We start from the raw sequence: 19,352 nt of genomic DNA on the forward strand, positions 1-19,352 counted from the left end.
ATACTTCACTGGCGCGCTTTGGTGTTTAAAGCTGAAAGTCTCGATGCAAAATTGCGATCGCCTTGGAATTATACAGGCGCTGAAATTTTGTGCCGTGAAAAAATCGCCAAATATTTCTGCGTTTCAACTGCAACGATCGTTACGGTCTACGCATCGGTTTTAGATCGAATCGCATCATACTTGCTGCGATCTACGAGGCAAACTTTAATGGTTTCATGCCGCCATGGAGCTTCCCTCACACTCGTGCGCCGTGAGTAATTCTCAACTAAAATTCCGCCGAAGTCATTTATGTATTCCCTCGAAACTTCATTCAAAGAGACCCGCGGATTTTCAGTATTTTTAGCAACTTCAATCAGCGTCTATCGCATTTTTATTGCATTATTATCTGCTGAAAATTGACGAAGTAAAATGGATAAAGCAGAATCGGAGGAAAAATAAACGTCTGCGTTATTACATACGTGTGTTATTATATTCATGTGTGTGTGTGTGTGTATGTGTGTATAGTAATTACACAGTTGTTTTTGCGCGAGAAATTCGTCGCAATCCTCGCGCGAGCGTAAACATATAATTTCTCGTTAACGACGCTCAAGAGTTGTTTATCGCGACTCTGACGTATACACGCTACTATTGTTCAGTCCGAATATGCAATTTAATTTATGCACGCAACAGTTGTGAGAGCGAGTTTGCTGTCGGTTGTGGTAGATGTGGATCGCTGCGAACTTGAAAGGCCACGATATTCCCGCGACAAGCCCGAATTCGTTTCGTCCGAATGGAGGCAAAATTTCCTGATACTGTGCATACACGGCAAAAACAAACAACGCGGCGATTTGGGTTGATATTTGGCTGAACATTTAGCGAAAGACTTTCGCCGCGAGATTACAGCGCGATTTGATGAAATAAGCGCGCGGAAACCCAGGAAAATCAAGATACAGGCAGTGAAATTAATTCTCTAACAATCCAGGAATGTCAGCGAGGGAATAACGAAGGAGAGAGAACCAAGGATGTATATCAGCCCACTTGTATGTAATACACTGTATCTCACGACTTGGGAATTACAACGAGAGAATTAAATTACATTTTTCAGGATCGCGATCGTCATAACTCATACATATAATATGAATTTCGTGCACATAAATAAATGTATGTATTAATACATTCATGAAATAAAGTTGACGACTAACTGCTGTAAAATACTTATGTGCACAAAATTCGTATTATATGTATGAATTATGAAATTATTACAAAACAAGAAGATATATTGCATTATTTACTTCCTTAACTATTACTCTTATTTACTCTGCTTAAATTCGTAATGTTTATTTCTCAGTTTCGCTTATTTAAACATTGTCTTTTAATTTGATGAGACTCAGCTATTATCATAAACGATCAACGAGTGACTTTCTCGGCAACCTCTGCATTATCATCCGAATGAGGGCAGACAACCCATCGTACTGATCTGTATGTTGATGTTACACCAGGGTCATTCGTTGATTTTATCGATAACGATATTATATTATATTATATTATATTATGATGAATGCAATTTATTATAATTTTGTACCCGAATCGTTTATGATAGGAGCCGAGCCTCATTGAAAACTCCTCACTAGAGTGTAGAATGTTCATATTCTGAACTCTTTTTATCGACAAAAGTGGCTCATGAGTCTTTTGATTTGCGTATAAGCTGCGAAAACTTTGAAAAACAAACGCTATTTTTAATAAAAGAGGCATCAAAATACGAGATCATGTACCGAAAATATATCGCTTAACAGTTATTATCGATCAAGTTGATCAATAATTTATGCTGCGTTTCCGGTCGATGCATATTTTTTGCAGAAGCGACCTATTCCAAAAGCGATGGAACACAGTATATAAGATCTCTAAATATTTCTGTACCATTTTCTCTAATCTCCAATTCCTATCAAATTTTCCAATGCAAGAAAGAAATTAAATTATACGAAACAAGAAAATATATTGCATTATTTACTCTCTTAACAAATTCATAATGTTTATTTCTCAGTTCGCTTTTTTAAACAATTTTTTTTTTCAATTTAATGAGACTCGGCTGCTATCATAAACGATCACGGTGCAAAATTAGTTGCACTCGTCATAACTGGAAGCACTTCAAATATCATTATCGACAAGATCAACGAGTGACTTTCTCGGCAACTCTTGCGTTATCGTCCGAATGACGGGTAGGCAACCCGTCGTACTGATTTATATGTTGATATTACTCCTTGCACAAGATCAATTTTCACGTCGATTATCTGATTCTACATATTCCGTGGCGTACGAGGAAAATTCAAATCGCCATCCTCTACGTTCCCGTACTCTCCTTCGGGGGTGAGAAAAGAAAGTTCGACGCGTTTATTTGCTAAAAGGATATCGGCGACGCAAATGCGAGTTAAAATAGCTCTGCTGTCGAATAGTTGGCCTTTGACGCCAAGTTTCTAAATTGCGTTGGGGAAGTTTGCGACACCGGGGGGGGGGGGAATGGCAAGGATGAGAAAGGGTGAGTTACAGGTTGTCGCTTAAGCCACGCACAGCGAAATATAATGAAATGTTCGCGTTCGGCAATATCCATTATTCAGAGCCCGACTTTGACGTTGTGGGCGCCTATACAACTGCTCGCGAACTTTCGACGTTTACCTAAGGACGCATCAGGATAGCAATTTCAGCTTCCGCTACATGAGTATCAGCGGAATCGACGGAACGTCCCCCGAACTATGCGACTTCCTCACGATATTAATACCAGGAAGACTCGAGTTACTCTGACGATACGAAATCGCTTAAGAGCGCAAATTCATCGCGCAAAATATTAGCCGCGAGGTATAGATGTCGTTTTTATTCGGAAAGTGCGTGATGCATCTTCCACTCGGAAACATTCAACATTCAGCGTTAATGAAATTTCCTTACGATCGAGTGAGTAACAGTCGCGTGTAATCGTAAATTTCTAAGAACTGCGTTTTTTTTTACGTTTTATATGTCTCTCGTAACATAATCAGTTTCGCAACTCGACACGAACTCAAACAAAGCTCGAGAAACAAAAGCGCGTTAACGAATGTTCCAGCAAGGGGCTGAGGCTTTTCCTGCGCGTAAAAGGGAGAGCCGGAGAGAAGGAAAGAGAGAGAGAGAGAGAGAGAGAAAGAGAGAGATAGAGGGGGGGGGAAAGAAGGGCGTGCAATTTGCGAACGAGGGTCTCACGTTCGTCCTTCAACGAGGGTTGCTGACGTAGACGGCAGGGATCGGTCGAGGCCGGTGTCGAGGTGGAAGTTACAAATTGCCGATCGCGAGTGATTTCGGGAGGAATTTGTACTCCCGACGCGACGGTCGCGCTTACAAGAGCACGATGTTTCTTCGTTGCTTCAGCTATCGCGTAAACCGCATTTACCGCAATGTCGGATAATTTGTGCTTCTCATCACCGTGCGGACGACTCGATAGTCCCGATTGCATCTCGCCGAGTCCGCGGCGTTGTGACTGCAATTTCGTTTAACGATATCGCATGTCCACACAGAGTTGTGCACTTTGTTGCGTGTATGCGACACTTCGTAAGGAAAACAATCTAATTCGAATATTTCTCTGGTTTCAATTATAGATCTAATTTAAGTAATATAATTTACTATATTAGACAGCAATTTTTAGATCTGATTCAAATTTAATTTAAGCAATACAATTTAATTCGAATAAAATATTCGATATTGACGTTATTTACATATACACGTAAACAACATAGTACATGTTATATTAAGATATTTGCTACAATATTTGCTGCATATAAAATTATATATTATATTTGATATTGTAGTTTCCACATTTTATATTGTACATTTTTATTATACATTGTTGTCATATACAGGATGTCCGGGATTTTTTTGGAAAATTGTGAAGATTAATCAGATGAACTGAGAAGAAAAGTCAAATACCATTTTGCAAAAATCGCGATAGTTATTAAGTTGGCTAATGATTGAAAATGATCACATTTAGAGGTTCTTTTAATTGATAATTTGAAAATTTGCGTATTTATTTGCTAAATGGTAAAAAACTTTTTTGGTTTAGAATAACCTAATCAACAATTATATGACGGCTATTGTGCCTAGCGACAGGTTCAAGATTCAGGGTTCAAAGTTCAATATATTCATATCTATCGCTACGCAAATTTTCAATTAAATTATCAATTAAAAGAACTTCTAGATGTGGTCATTTTCAATTAATAACTTAATAAATTTTCATTAATAACTTAATAATCATTGCGATTTATGCAAAATGACATATGACACATGACTTTTCTTCTCAGTTCGATCTGATTAATCTTCACAGTTTTTTTCATTTCCAAAAGATCCCGGACACCCTTCACATTATTATTGTACATTATTATTGTGTGTATAAATCATCGCATGAAATTGTCTTATTCTCATCCTGATAATTATTATTTATTTTCACCCTCGACCTTCGTCCCTATCGCCCACAGCGTTCCTTAGAAAGATGAGAGCAGAGAGAAAGAGAGGAAGAAAAGGCGCGTCTCGAGGTGGAGGCGCGCCCATAACCAGGAAATTCGATGTCGTATCCTAATTGGCGTTTACGGTACACGAGGGTGCCATGCGTCAGCCGGTATTATTATATCGCCTATGTAATGAGTTACCGGAGACCGCGCGGGCTTCATTATAGACGACGCAAGCGCGGTCTTAAGCCTCGTGTCGTGAGACGATTACTACACCCGAACTCGTGGACCCCTGGCTTTATCTGGCGAGAGCAGTTAGAACAAAGGTTACGAACTATCAGACGACTTCACAAGCAGAGTTGACGTATTAACGCCTACCGTTTCGCCTCATTTCACCGCTGTTAATTTACATCCGACCTTGTCTGCGCGATAGACGATAATGAATATGAATATGAAGATGAAATAGTATGCTTGATTTCCGAAAGTCTAATTTACATCTCGGCGAAATTGTAACGAGGAAACGAGCATTTTTGCAAATCATGCGAATTGCAAACGGGAATAACAAATACGTTGAGAATAAGAAATACAATTAAAATATTTTAATGAACTTTTAACAAGCAGACAAGCACACTCGACGATGCCATACATATGTTATACATTATTATTATTATTACAAGCAAAATTAATTACAAACAGAAATAAACGAGGAATAAGTAACATTTTAAAAATGAAAAGTAATTTTTTCGGATATTCCTGATGGAAGGAAAAATTCAAGGGTAAGTAAGTAAGGGTAAATAATGGCATTATAAGCATCCCGACGAATATTATCGAATGCAATACTAAAAGTTAATTAAAAAAGCTTGATTTAGAGACGGCTTAATTTCATAGAGACCGATAAATTTCTTCCGAAAGTCCAAAATATGGTTCGAGTCTTGGCTAAAAATTTGATTTTTACTTGAGATTTGAATAACAATTTTAAATAACGAAGAAAATTTACCGACCTCCTCCGAAATTTAAGCCGTCTCGAAACAAAAAGGATTTTGATGAATTTTTAAAATTGCATTCAGTAATGCTCGTCGAACTGCATGAGATTACACCATTTCCGAATTTTTCTCTCTACTAGAAATGTTTGAAAATCGGTATAACGTTTTGTATAACGAAAAAAAAACAATTTTTTCAGACGCTAGTGGAAGGAAAAATTCAAGAGTGGTGCCATCTTATGTGTCTCAATGAGTTCTATTAAATGCAGTTTTAAACGTTTACAAAGAACACCTGATTTAGAATTTGTTTAATTTCATAGAGGATGGTAAATTTTTTTCCGAGAGATCAAATTGTGGTTCGAGTCCTGACTAAAAATCAAACTTTTAGCCGAGACTCGAATCACTATTTCAGGTCGCGAAAAATTTACTAACCTCTATAAGATGAAGCAAATCCTAAACCAGCGTTTTTGTTTATTTTTAAAATTGCATTCGATAGTATTCATCGAGCTGAGCAAGACCATACCTCTCTCCCTAATTTTTTCCTTTATTTGAAATACTTGAAAATCTGTGTAATGTTTTGAAAAAGAAAAGGGCCCATATTCAGAATATAGTTACGCTTGTAACTATGTTAGCGCGCTGTTAACCAATGAAAAGCCATGCAATATGTCTTCTGATTAGTTAACAGCGCACTAACATAGTTATAAGCATGTTCTGAATATGGGTCAAACAATTTTTCTCAGTCACTTCTGATGGAGAAAAAAATTCAAAGGTGGTGCCATCTTACGCGTTTCGATGAGTACTATCGAATGCAATTCTAAAAATTCACCAAAAACGCCTCCAGAGATATCGCTAATAAACTGAAAAGCAGAGAGAAACCTATGCCTATGGCCGCGTTCAGTAGAACAAAGTGATCAGAGAGCGCTTAGTGATTATTGTCTGTGATTGGAGCATTCTTTTAGATTCTTCATAGACCCAAAAGTATTTACCAATCAGGAGCGAGATTCAATGGAAAATCTAGTAATGTTGTCCAACTGTTGAGTCTGCTGAATGCAGCCTATGAGTACTTACGATAACGAGAGTGAAACGAGTGAGATCTGGATCTGGAGGGAGCAGTACACACTTCCATCTACAACTATTATATTTCATGGCTGCCTAATCCTATTCCCTTGCTGTCTCATAGCAGAGAGGAACGTGAGAGCGGCCAACACGGCGTTTTCGATGACACCGACTTTCCGCACTGGAAAAGGGCGCCATCTGCATCCATTTTGAAAAGGGAACTACAATGCTACATCCACTTTCAGGTTTCGGCAGGTAACCTGCATGTGGTGGCAGTCCGTGCTACATCCACTTTCAGGCGGTTTATGTCTGTGCTACAACCATAATAGCGTACTTAACAAGCACGGTCTCGCACATTGTTACGCGTTTATATAACACTTGAACACTACGAGCGCGCGTTACGCGCGCGCCATTTTAGTTTATTCATGTTAAAGTTTAGAATAAATATTATAAATCATAAAAATAATTCCTGTAGTGTAATATAAATTTAATAATATCCGACGCCAACATACGATGTAACGCAGAGCTGGAAAACTTTACGAGACGTATTATTCAGAGGACAAAGGTTATCCGAGTATGTCACTTTCCCCATACTTATCCGTAAAAATGATCGTAATGCGGATTACGAAACAGTCGCGGGAGCAGCTACGGAAAGAAAATCCATGCGGTTTTTACGACCTCACCGACAGAGCAGGCTCTGATTTCTTCTTGTCTTTATCACCGACGAAAGAAGCGCCTATTTTAAAGAGCGATCATAAAATGCGCGACTACTTTGTCACGCTTATATCATCAACTCCCGCTTCAATCTCCCACCCTCGATAGAGTCTCAACGCACGATCAAGCGCGAGTTATGAAGATTCAGTTTCCGCGAAGAAATTAGTCGGGGGACGTTCGCAGCCGCGCTGGAATTTAACGCTCGCGTTCGCAAGGACCTAATATTCTACTCGCGAAGGGACGCCATCGGCCCTCTTTTCATAACGGTGCGGATGTTTAACTCCTTTCTTCCTTATTATCCGCGACAACGACACCGCGACGACGCCCTAACGAGGCAAGTTCACTTATAACCAGCATTTATGTCAAGAGCGTTTCTCGGGAACATTCCGCTCGAGGGGTTAGTCCGCGATAAAAAGTTTCCTGCGACCGGAGGCTGTTGTGGTTTAAAGTTAAATTGCAGCAAGAGCATTGTTATCGGGCAGCCCTGAGATGGGCTGCTGTCATTCGTCCGTGACGTCTGCCGCGCGCCTTTGCGATTATCGGCAAATTCAGTTTTCTTGATTGTTCGCGCGATTTCAAGTGGCCATAATATATGGCGATAATACATGGCAATATGTGGCAATAATATATGGCAATAATATACGGCAACAATATATGGCAATAATATATGGCAACAATATATGGCAATAATATATGGCAATAATATATGGCAATAATATATGGCCATAATATATGGTAATAATTCATGGAATATATTTTTCGTTACAAAAGTCAATGCAAATTTGCGGCATGCACAATGTAATAATAAAAGAGCTCTCTGCGAGCATTGAATCAAACGCTCACCGATGATGATATTGATGATGTCCTGTTGCATCTAACCAGATCCATCAATGTCCGTCCATGTCCGCTGCCGCTCTCCATGTCGCGCAGCATCCATCTTGCAGCGCGTCCCACGTTGATTGCTACACTTTCGCCACACTTCCGCGACGCGATCTATACTTGTATCAGAGCGGCGATATTTGCGTCAATTAACGAACGTTTTACGTCGACATCGACGGAAACTTTTTACGCGCTGCGAAACGGACTTTATAAACTCGATCGGCGAGGAGCAAGAAAATTTATCCACTCGTCCAATGGATTTTTACGGCGCTTTTCGCGATCGCGTCTGAAAAGTCGCGAAAATGCGGGAATATCGATATTTACGAGAATATTCGCGAATGCACGCGAGGAAGGATTAGACAATCAGAAACCGGTCACTCCGAGGGAGCGCAAAGAGAGAGAGAGAGAGAGAGCGGGGTAAAGTTTTCACGCATGATAGTTCCGTCACGACGTTCGCGATACTTTGGCGAAATGAGAATTTAAGCTTTCTTTGTTAGCGCGGTAAAAACGCGTATATTGATAACTGCGTCGCGATATTCAAAGGCACGCGAGCGAGGATACCTCAAGCTCGGCGTGCGCTGATGCTATTTCTGCGCGCATTATATTTATATTTATACGCTACTCGAGACAATAGGGATCGTGATAAATAGACAATATTGCCAAATAATTCTACAGCCTGTTTTGGAAATAAAAGAAAAGTAGCCAACGGTATCGGCATTTATGCGTATGAATATATTTTACACGGACAATTGAATATTGTCAAATAATTTCCGTTAAATAATTTTTCAGCCCGCTTGAAAAATGAAAATGAAGTAGCTGATGACGATATCGCGTTTGTAAATATGAATATCTCTTATTCAGATGACTGAACGTCAAAAGAAAATCATTCGGTATTTTAAATCTCGTATGTAATGCAGGCTATCGATGAAGTAATTCCCTGATTGTTTCGAGCAATGTATTTTATTCAACGTCACAAACACACATATGCAAGAATCTATTTGCAATTCGCATTGACTCGAACGATATTTTTTAGTCCCACATCCGTCATGCAGAATTTTGTTTCTCTTTTCATTTTGACTCACCGAAACGACTTGCAGTCAGAGCCGGCCACGTTCCGCTTCAACTCTGTAACAAAAAATTCACATTCGCTCATCAGATTTGACCAACGAGTACGGGCGAGTAAAAGAGTAGTTTACCCTCTGCGATCGTAATTCAATTCGAGCCGGAAATTATATCCCAGCTCTAGATCGCCAAGGATCAAACAGAGGACTATAATAAACTTGTAAACTTACCTTCAAGCCGACTCTGCTTGGCCCGAATCGGATCCTCCGATGCGGCATCCGCATCCGCCGGATTGCTGTTGCTTTCCGCAACAACTGAAACAGAAAAATAATTTTTCCGATTGATAACCTGCGGTAGAGAGAGAATATCTTTGATCGGGACGAATCGAAAATACGGAAACATTTTGATACGGAATTTTTATCTTTATATTGTTGTTCCAACATTGAAAATTTAAATGAGACTTTAAGCTTTCAAGAGAGCTGATGAAGAACAAGTTGCAAAGGCAAAGATCGTAAAGGGTTGAACACAGATGTGTAGGAAACTTGTAAACTTTACCTTTCGACCGACTCTCCTTGGCCCGAACCGGATCCTCCGGTACGGCATCCGCATTTGCCGGATTGTTGTTGCTTTCCGCAATAACTGAAACAGAAAAGTAGTTGTCCTAGTTGATAATCTGCGGTAGAGAGAGGATATCTTTGATCGAGACGAATCGAAAATACGGAAATATTTTGATATGGGATTTTTATCTTTAAAGTTTTGTTCCAACATTGGAAATTTAAATGAGACATGAAGCTTTCAAGAGAGCTGATGAGGAACAAGTTGCAAAGGCAAAGATCGTAAAGAGTTGAACACAGATGTGTAGGAAACTTGTAAACTTTACCTTCCGGCCGACCCTGCTCTGCCCGAACCGGATCCTCCGGTGCGCCATCCGCGTCCGCCGGACTTGCTTCTCACAACGTCTGGAACAAAAATTTAGCGTTCTTGGTTGGTAAGTTGCGGTAGAGAAGGAATGTTTGGTTGGGATAATATTCGCTACGGTTTTTTTTTCTTCATTGACATTGAAAGTCTAGATAGGACTTGGAGCTCTTGAAAGAGCTGACGAAAAAAAATGACAACAAGAAGCGGAGACAACAGTTGTGTGCTCTCGAAAATACTCTTTTACGAATGGACAGTTAAATTTAGATCCCCGTTACGTTAAATTTAGATCCCCGTGACAGTTAAATTTAGATCCCGTAACGAGAGTAAATAGACTTGAAAGAAGCGCTGACTGAAAACAAAAAAGGTCGCAGTCTAAGAAGCGGTATGACGTTGAATATTCTACACAAGACCGGTATACTCACACAATTGGGAATTATTCAGAATGTTTGATTGAGAACATGAATTAGAAATCCGCGCTCATGGACCGTTATCCGTCTCTGTCTGGATCAATATCTTTTGTATACAACAATGCAATAAATAGATAGACAGACAGAGATTGACGAGAGTAATTGCAAATTCATAAAGTGATGATTACTAGTCGGATGATGACGGATTGTGAGTGCCGAGCGCGAAATTCCGACTTCTTATTCTCGGAAAATTCGTCAAATGTCCGCTCTCGTTATGGGAGACTTCCCGCATAATAAATGATTCCACATACCTGGAAACGTGACTGGTATCGCTGCCGGCGTCCTGCTTCCCGGCTGCTGGAAATCCTCCGGATTTCACTCGCTCACATTTCTAATGTCGATACTCGCGATTCGACCGTGCGGTTAATCAACGCGATGCCGATTGAGTATCTCGAGGACCGACGAGATACATTTCTTTCAATTACACGAGACGGAAGTGACGAGCGCGTCGCGCACGGCTGCTGCTGATGGAATGAGATCGAGTACACGAGACGCGCTAAGATTAATACGAAGAGCAAAAAATGTCGTCGCTCGTGAGCCGATCAACACAATCGGCGCGATGTAAACATTGCGGGCCTCGGCGGCGGTTGAAGCAAGAGAGACTTGCCCTTGGGCGTCTCTTCTTTTCTCGAAGGTTCCGGAACGACGAGGGGAATGCGAGGAGACCTTTCAACTGTACGCGACATTGATGTACTTTTCTTTTTTCATTATTGAAAATAAAGAAAATTACTCTGTCGAAGCATCGGACATTTGTTAGCTTTATGTTAATTAAAGAGAAATGTGTACGATTAGAAAATATGTTAGCAACTAATTGTACAGAGTGTCAAAGTTGTTGTGACGCCGTTTTCGGAGAATAATTAAAAGTCATGGTAGCGTTAAAGAGTGGAATTTCATCCCATGCGAATTTTGTCTCGTTCTTATTAAATGTTAGATTATCCGCTACGGACAATAACTTTTCTACTTTTCATCTAATATTCAATGATGATAAATAACATTTAATTGCATTCGTTTGGCTTTTTTATTTCGAAAATAGAAAAATATATACCAGGGTTAGGACAAACTCGCTTTGCTTGTGTGCGTATATGTGAGATCTGAATTTGAAATTATTAACGAAAAAAAGGACCTTTTTGCAGGTGAGATTTCGAGATCTCCGTATTTCCTGCACCAATCTTGATCGGGCTTGTTGCAAAGTACGCGCGAGATAGACATTATATAAGAAAAATGTTATCAGACTTTTTATTATAATTTCCATGCTTGAGATATTTGACTCGGAAGACCAATCGATCCTGAAATTCCGGAAAAGCTACTACGATCGCTATTGTTTCATATGTACTCGGCGTCGCGCTGCGACCGCGATGCTTGATCGTGTTTTTCTTTTCTCTCACGACTTGGTTGACACGTCAAAGATTGAAAACGCACATGTCAATCATGAAATGATATCACACGAAATCGCAGTTCACAAACTACTCTAAGGAACGCTATTTTCTTTTCTACCGCTCGCTAAATTTTCCTGATAAATAGCCGAAACGATCGCATGTAACGGAAATGATCTTGGAGATCGACAAGGATACGCGAGACTTCTCGACCGTCTACAAAATAGATTACCGTGAGAAAAAGATCAAAAGGCCAAGCCAGCCGTTGCTGCGTTATCCATTATCCTTGAATGTTTTGAATGAACCATACAAACAGTATTTGAATACGCGACGGGAAAATGACTTACTACCTGAAAACGAACGAAGCGAAGACCCGGTAGACTATTTGAATAAGGTAAAATCTTTAACTCGGAAAGAAGTCTTTCCCTTTTAGTCTCGCTTTTTCTCGCTTTCCTTTATTTCTTTTGACCTTTTTCTTCATCTTTCATTTTCTGTTTAGAGAGTTTTGTCTTGGAAAATACGTATGCCATTTGTCACTCTTTTTTTCTTTATTTTTATCCTTTCCCTTCAGTTTTTACATTTTTTACTTGCACTTTGATGCTCCGAACTGATCCTCAACTGACCCTCTTAACAATCAAATGTTCTTGTGAAATTACAGCTGCGCGACAAGTTTCCTCATTTGAGTAACGCTTTACCTCGCGTCGTGCCGAATGAAGATTTGATCGAACGCGAGAAGGACAAATTAAGACGGAGCACGTACCAACTGGATTACTGGAAAGAACCTGGCAAGGACTGCTGTTCGATTGATCATTAATAATCTCCGTCATCGATTATATTCGCGCGGCAGTCTATATCGCGCTACCGAGAAAGATGTCGATTTGATTTCCCTGTTCGACCAAATCGCTTAATTCAATATTTAGATTTCTACTTTTCTGTGACGTTGAATAGTAACATCCCAATTAACACATCGCAGATAAATACCTGCGGTCGCGATTACACCTCGACAAAGGCGAAGAGTTACCGAAGGACTGGGTCGTAGTTGAAACGGTTTACAAACGGGCATACCGAGATCCGCAGGTAATCATGACGAGGAACTTGATGAGGCCGCTGAAGATGTCCCGACCGCGTAACAATCTGGCTCCTAATCTCAAAGAACGGGATATTCTTCGTGTTACGTACGTAAGAAGAACTCATCGAGACGGCCGCGTCGACTCTCCCGGATCAACGTTTCGTTACTCGCATAATTTTGAGAGTTTGAGACATCTTCCTCTTCTCCGCAGTACCGGGAATTCCGAGTATATCGACACAATCGGAAGTACAGGACGAAGAATTGCGTTACGGAGCCTCTCGGAGACGAGAGAATGCGTTGGATTAACACCCAAAAAAAAGTAATTTCAAAACAAGCGAAATCATCTAAATTTTAAAGGATTTTATTCTTATATATGGCCTCAAGAGGATTCCTCTAAGATTAAGAGAAAAATATTATAAACACATTATATTCTTAAAGTTAGGGAGATTATATGTTACATGTATAATGTAAATCATTGATTTTAACATAAATTTCCTCTTATATACAGATTATTTAATCTTTTTTTAAGAGGATTATTATTTATTTTTTCTGTATTTTATTCTCATTGGTTATACTAGTTAATTTGAAAATAATTGTTATAATGTATAGCGAAAAGTAATATATATATATATATATATATATAGATGTACTTCCGGCTCCAGTCAGTTTTGTTATAAACTTCGTAGCTACAAAGATGATCATCATAACCAATTGTATGAAACATAGTTAAAAGAAAGAATACGTTATTCAAGTTCTTGCAATAAATTATAAACTGTATTTGACCAAATATATAGCTAAGTTATCTTCGTTATATGGTACAGCAACACACATACCTTTTTTAAAAGACGTTCCAAATATTCTGAACTATGAGCATATGGTTATTTATTCGCTCATGTCTGAAGGTAGAGCATGACTGAACAAAAGAAGCCGACATTCAAATCAACATATTTCTCTTCATATAAGAGGAAAATTAATTGATATAAGAGGAAATCCTTATTTCAATAAGAAGAACACAGTTAGAATAATATCTAATAAATTTTAGATGAATGCTTCACTTTAATCGGTTTATTGAAAGAGGAATCCTTTTTCTGTAAAAGGCTTCGCTTAGAATATGAGACTATGGGAAAAATCACTTTACAAATAGAATACTTTTCTTTGAGTGTTACAAAGGTCGTCGAAGGATTCCAAGCTGGCCGAGTCGAATTGCTAACGGATATTAAGGCGGACTTCGCTTTACCGTCAAAGATAGAAAGTCAAAGGTTTTCTTGTCCTTTTTTCATCGTAATTTTACGTCACTCAATTACTAATCAGATCAAGGGACGTGGTCAAGGGACGTATTCACGCACATAGGGATGCAACGGAGTTGGTCGACGGTGAAATGAAATGTGCAGTACACGCATATTAGTAGAAAAGAGAATTTATGTTCTTTCATACACACATCATTCCGTTTCGCCACATTTTTTTTCCGCTGCAGGCGACATTAGTTATTCGCTAAATCGCTCAACCACGACTGTACAAATCTCTCATGTTCACACCACACGCATGTCTACGCCGAAACAGACGGCAACCGTGCTTACTTTCGTATAATTATTTACACATCCGATGTAGAATACAGACGCACGCATGCATGCACACACGCACTCATCCGCACTCACTTTAGAAAATATGCGCTAGCAAATATAAATACCTCAAATTTGATACGTAGGTACCCAGGAAAGTCTTAAATTTTCCAAAACTCTATATAACAATTCTTCCTAGCGATTTCTCGGGGAGTATTGGGAACACTAGACGTTAAGGCGTATTCCGCGATGAAGGCATGATTTTTTACCTAGACTTATTCGCGACCAAGTCGCAGACTGTGTATTGACTTGTAGTGTATTTTTATAGTTTTATCTATATATTGTTATATGTGTTTGTGTGTTTACGTCCAACCATATGCCGAGATCCTGCAAGTAGACGTTTCTTTAATTGTTTCCTCAGGTGCCTACATATGAGTAACAAATTTGCCTATATTAAATTGTTTATATTCATTAAATATCTCATGATACGCAAGATGATGAAACAAAGCAAAAGCTTTTGCACCATAAAACATTGCTTTCTTAAAGTACGTGTACATGCGTGGGAATTGCTTATCTGCCAAATATTTACGAAATTCCTCTGGTCACGAGAGATCATATACGTTGCTGCGCAAATATCCATTTTGTACCCTAACAGTATAATTATCATTTTACATAAAGTGATATAGACTCAATCAAATGACATCCGGTATAGCCGGAAGTAAAAAGATGCGGATACCTTTCTCGTTGAATTTTTCAAAATACAAGCGATAGTATAAAAAAAGAACTTTTATCATCTGGCTATCATCAAATAAATTTTTCTCTTGCATGAGAAAGATATGTCGTAACAAAAAACATTTTCCCAAAGATTCTCACCATTACAAAGTACTTTAAAGGCTAATTGATTGATAATCTTTTTTACTACATCTTTTTACTTCTGACTATTCTTAGAACGAAATGTTGTACATGGATTTAAGGCGCGTTACAACTTATATCTTTTAAAAAAAACAACTTGATGCAATTTATGGAACGAATTCCTCGCGTACGTAACTAATAATTTATAAATTATAATTTATAATTCAGTCTCTCACTTCACAGTATTGATAGCTGTATCTCCATTTTGTTAAATTCAACACGTTCTCGGTGACTAACCTTTGTGCATATATAAAATATGATCAGGTGTGTGATATAAATCATTTGTGTGATTTGCAATTTCTCCAGGTACAACTTAATTTTCCATTTGTTTAGTCAGAGTATATGTATTGCTTTAGTAAAGTAAAGCAAGTGTTATATGTCTATCAAACTACTATAAAACTATCATATGAATGTGTAAATACTGGGAGATTAATGATATCTATGTGTGTGTGTATATATATATATATATACATATATATATATATAAATATATATATATATGTATATGTATACAGAATGCTTCAGAAATATTGTGTTAAACTACAAATTTTCTCGCTAACTCAGAGACTGATAATTTTTTCTCAACAGAGAAATACCAACAGAGGTAGCCACTTTCATCATATTAAACCTATTGCCCTCTAATGTGTGTTTAATAATATATATTAATAATATATATATTATTATATTATAAAGTATATAATATAATATATATTAATAATATATACATATAAATTTATAATTTTGCGGTTAACTTCAAATAAGGATCCTATTACAATCTGCGTTTATTAAAAAATACAAATTTATTACTAAATTTTCTTTAAGTTTCCAAGTTTTTTTTTTAACATTCTGTATATAATATTGATATTTTTATAGTTCTGTATGCACGTACGTGTCACGTTTGGATAAAAATTATTTACAAAAAAAAAACTAGATACACAATATAATCACAATAACTAAACGACCAAACATTACATTTCTTTAACTATAAAGCACACAAATTTCTTAAATTTATTTCTCTTTCAATCTGATTTATATTTAATTATTTACAGTAAATAATTATTTGACAATATTGTCATCAGAGATCATATTTTGCAGGGAATTATTTCATTCCTTCAATAAATAATTAGAAATGGCAAATGCAACTTACTCTTCTGCAAAGTCAATACTGACAATATCAGTACCGACAATGGAAGAAAAATAGCTAATTAGAAATAATTATTTTGGTTAAATTGTAAGCAGCATTCGCTCAATATTACAAATACTTTAAAGTGTCAAATAAAGCAATTTGATTGGATCTATTTATTGTCTTAAAATATTTGTAACATTAAACAAATCCTACCCTATATCGATGCGAAGATCCCGATTGAGAGATCAGCATTGTAATTCGTGATATATATTTTAATTTCGATTGTTATTGCTGTAGATTGGTACTGACTGAAATCACAATATGCTTAGATAATTATGAAGTATGCACTTGCTCTGGCGAAACTCTGTGATGAAATAATTACATCCTTACGCAAAATTATGATCGAGAGACACAGCTTCTTTCTCATTTTTACAAGAGACTTACTTCCGCTTCTTCACTTGACCAGAATGGAAGCGGCCGCCCTCTCCGCGAATTCTATTCATCGCGTGCCGATGTCGGGATTCGTGAAGATATTTCTGTAAAATTGAAAATTTTTCTTCTTTACAATATAAATATTATTTATATAATTTATCGAATATTATATGTATATGTGATTATATCATTCCATTATATAAATATCTATATCGTGTGTGTGTGTGTATTATACACACACTCAAATACATATACACATATGACTTCACATCATGTATATGTTATAAAATTTATAACAGCAATAATTTTGAAGCTTCCACTTCCGCTTACGAATGTGTTCAATTAAATGGAAAAATCATCTTTTAAATATTCAAAGAGAAAAGAATTTGAGGAGATTTGAGAACACATACTGGTCTTTCTTTAGGTATCTTTCCTTCAGCTTCTAGCTTCGCACGCGCCTGCCGACGTTTCAGTATACGCCTGTATTGTTTAGCATTTACATATAGTGGTTCTTCTTCGAGAAACTCGGCATTCGGCAATGCCACTCTTTGAAACTGCGTTTGCCCACTATTTCCTGGTACCATCTACTTGTGGAAAAATATGTAATTAATTAATCGCAAACCTATTCTTCCAATCAAATAGCAATTATATGTACATCTTTCTATTGTAGTTATTGGAATAACCACACATCGAAATCAATCCATAACAAAGTGACTTTGATTTAGTACATCCTTTGAAGGTCATTTCGTGTTAGTATAATATGTATTTATATATTGATTGTACATATAACTTCCGCAATTACCATAACAACATTCCCTGCCTGTGAGACTGTTGCTGTAGGACTGGCCAGAGGTTGTACTGGAGATGTAGTAGCTGTGTTGGTGGTAGCTTGCGCTGTAGTTCCAGCGATTTGCATGAGATTGCCATTGATATTTATTACTGTAAATTCAAAATATATTCACGAATAAAGTCTTTTTTATACTAGGTCAGGAAACAAAAATACATATTCGATGTACACAAACCTGTCGGTTGTGCCTGTTGAACCTGTCCTTCCAATTGAACTGGCTGATAAATATAAGTCTGTCCATCAGGTGTCTGGATAATCTGAGGCGTTTGAGGCTGCTGAATGACTATCTGCTGACCCGTACTCGTCAGACTGGAGACTGGCACAACCTGGATCTGACCATTGGGAGCTGCTACCTGTATAGCCTGCGGCAGCATCATAGCCTGACCACCCTGACCCATCTGAACAACCTGTACTGTCCCTCCAGTACCACCCACCACAACTGCTTGGCCTTCGCTAAGCTGTTCCATGATGATGTCTCACTGCAACACAGTAAGTGATTAAATCTCACAGGTATAACAGTGAAAAGGATAAGTGTAAGGATATCTAGATATGACTCACGCACCGACAAAATCGTATTGTCCTCCCATTCATTATCTCTCTATGCGCTCGTGGCACGTGGATTTAACGTTAAGCGAAACATGCGGGAAGATCAAGACGCGCCTCCGGAAGACGAGTAGCGAGGTACCGAGGTCGATGTGTGTGTGTGTATGTGTATGTGTGTGTGAGGTGTTTGTGCGATTGGCGCCAACGTGGCGATAACAAGGTACAGTCTTCCGCGATCCACGTGCGACTCGCGTATCGAGGCCGTGCCGTGTGCCGACGAGCGATGAACTACAAACGAAGCCCACGGTCGAGAGGACGAGCGAGCCAACGAGCTAGCCAGCGAGCGGGTGAACGAGCGAGCGTGCGAGCAAGCGGACTAGTCTCGCGTCGAAACCGATACGCCGCCGGAGGCCAACGAGAGTACCGTTTCCCGTCGCCGTGGCTCGACTTCCTCAGCCGCGCTCCCGGGGACGCGAACCGCGCGACCCGACGTAATCGTCGGAAGCACGCGGCGGGACGCGGATGCACGACGACGCCGCTCGATCGAGCGCACACGTACGGGACGTCGTCGCGCGCGAATTCTCGCGCCATCGGGCGTCGCGGAAGCCCGTGCGAGAACGTGATATCGCCTTTCGACAAACATGGCCGTGCGGCGACGGCTTTTTCGTCGCCGAGAGAGAGGCGCGGGCTCGCGCGCGCGGCGAAGGCAGCGGTTACGCGGTCGCGAAATCGGGGTTAATCGCGGACGCGGGCGCGCGGTCATGCTGCGAGCCGGGCTGATGTTTGATAATTTGAGAACTTACATTGGATATTTTCGTAGGCACTTTCCCAATGATTGGTCGGCAAATTGAGGACCAATGGTCGGCGATAGAGAGTCTCCCGGCACTTGTGTATTGGTGGCACTGAACGGCAAGTTCTGCCAGTCCGATCGCTGCCTGACGCCAGAACGGTCGATGCCCCTCTGCGCCTCGACGCA

At 39.1% G+C, this 19,352-nt stretch overlaps 2 protein-coding genes across 4 annotated transcripts; one reads left to right on the top strand and one right to left on the bottom strand.

Annotated features, from left to right (window-relative positions):
- The first annotated feature begins 12,060 nt into the window (after positions 1-12,060).
- On the top strand, positions 12,061-13,281 carry LOC105192105 (uncharacterized). Its single transcript, XM_025300555.1, has 3 exons — positions 12,061-12,282; positions 12,532-12,673; positions 12,862-13,281. The coding sequence occupies exons 1-3, from the start codon at positions 12,061-12,063 to the stop codon at positions 13,278-13,280; spliced, it is 783 nt and encodes a 260-aa protein (XP_025156340.1). The 3' UTR covers position 13,281.
- A 3,207-nt stretch (positions 13,282-16,488) lies between these two features.
- Nf-YA (nuclear factor Y-box A) lies at positions 16,489-19,330 on the bottom strand. 3 transcript variants are annotated; one of them, XM_011155976.3, is made up of 5 exons: positions 19,180-19,330; positions 18,009-18,312; positions 17,789-17,925; positions 17,397-17,570; positions 16,489-17,090 (listed from the first exon to the last, which is right to left on the bottom strand). In XM_011155976.3, the coding sequence occupies exons 2-5, from the start codon at positions 18,298-18,300 to the stop codon at positions 16,995-16,997; spliced, it is 699 nt and encodes a 232-aa protein (XP_011154278.1). In that variant the 5' UTR covers positions 18,301-18,312; positions 19,180-19,330; the 3' UTR covers positions 16,489-16,994. The 3 variants fall into 3 exon arrangements, with proteins under 3 accessions (XP_011154278.1, XP_011154277.1, XP_011154279.1); XM_011155975.3 differs by lacking the exon at positions 19,180-19,330 and adding an exon at positions 18,396-19,161; XM_011155977.3 differs by lacking the exon at positions 19,180-19,330 and adding an exon at positions 18,396-19,160 and having other exon boundaries at positions 16,491-17,090; positions 17,807-17,925.
- Positions 19,331-19,352: the final 22 nt, after the last annotated feature.

The sequence above is a fragment of the Harpegnathos saltator genome, unplaced genomic scaffold (genome assembly GCF_003227715.2).
Source record: "Harpegnathos saltator strain DR-91 unplaced genomic scaffold, Hsal_v8.6 scaffold376, whole genome shotgun sequence".
Lineage (NCBI taxonomy): Eukaryota > Metazoa > Arthropoda > Insecta > Hymenoptera > Formicidae > Harpegnathos > Harpegnathos saltator.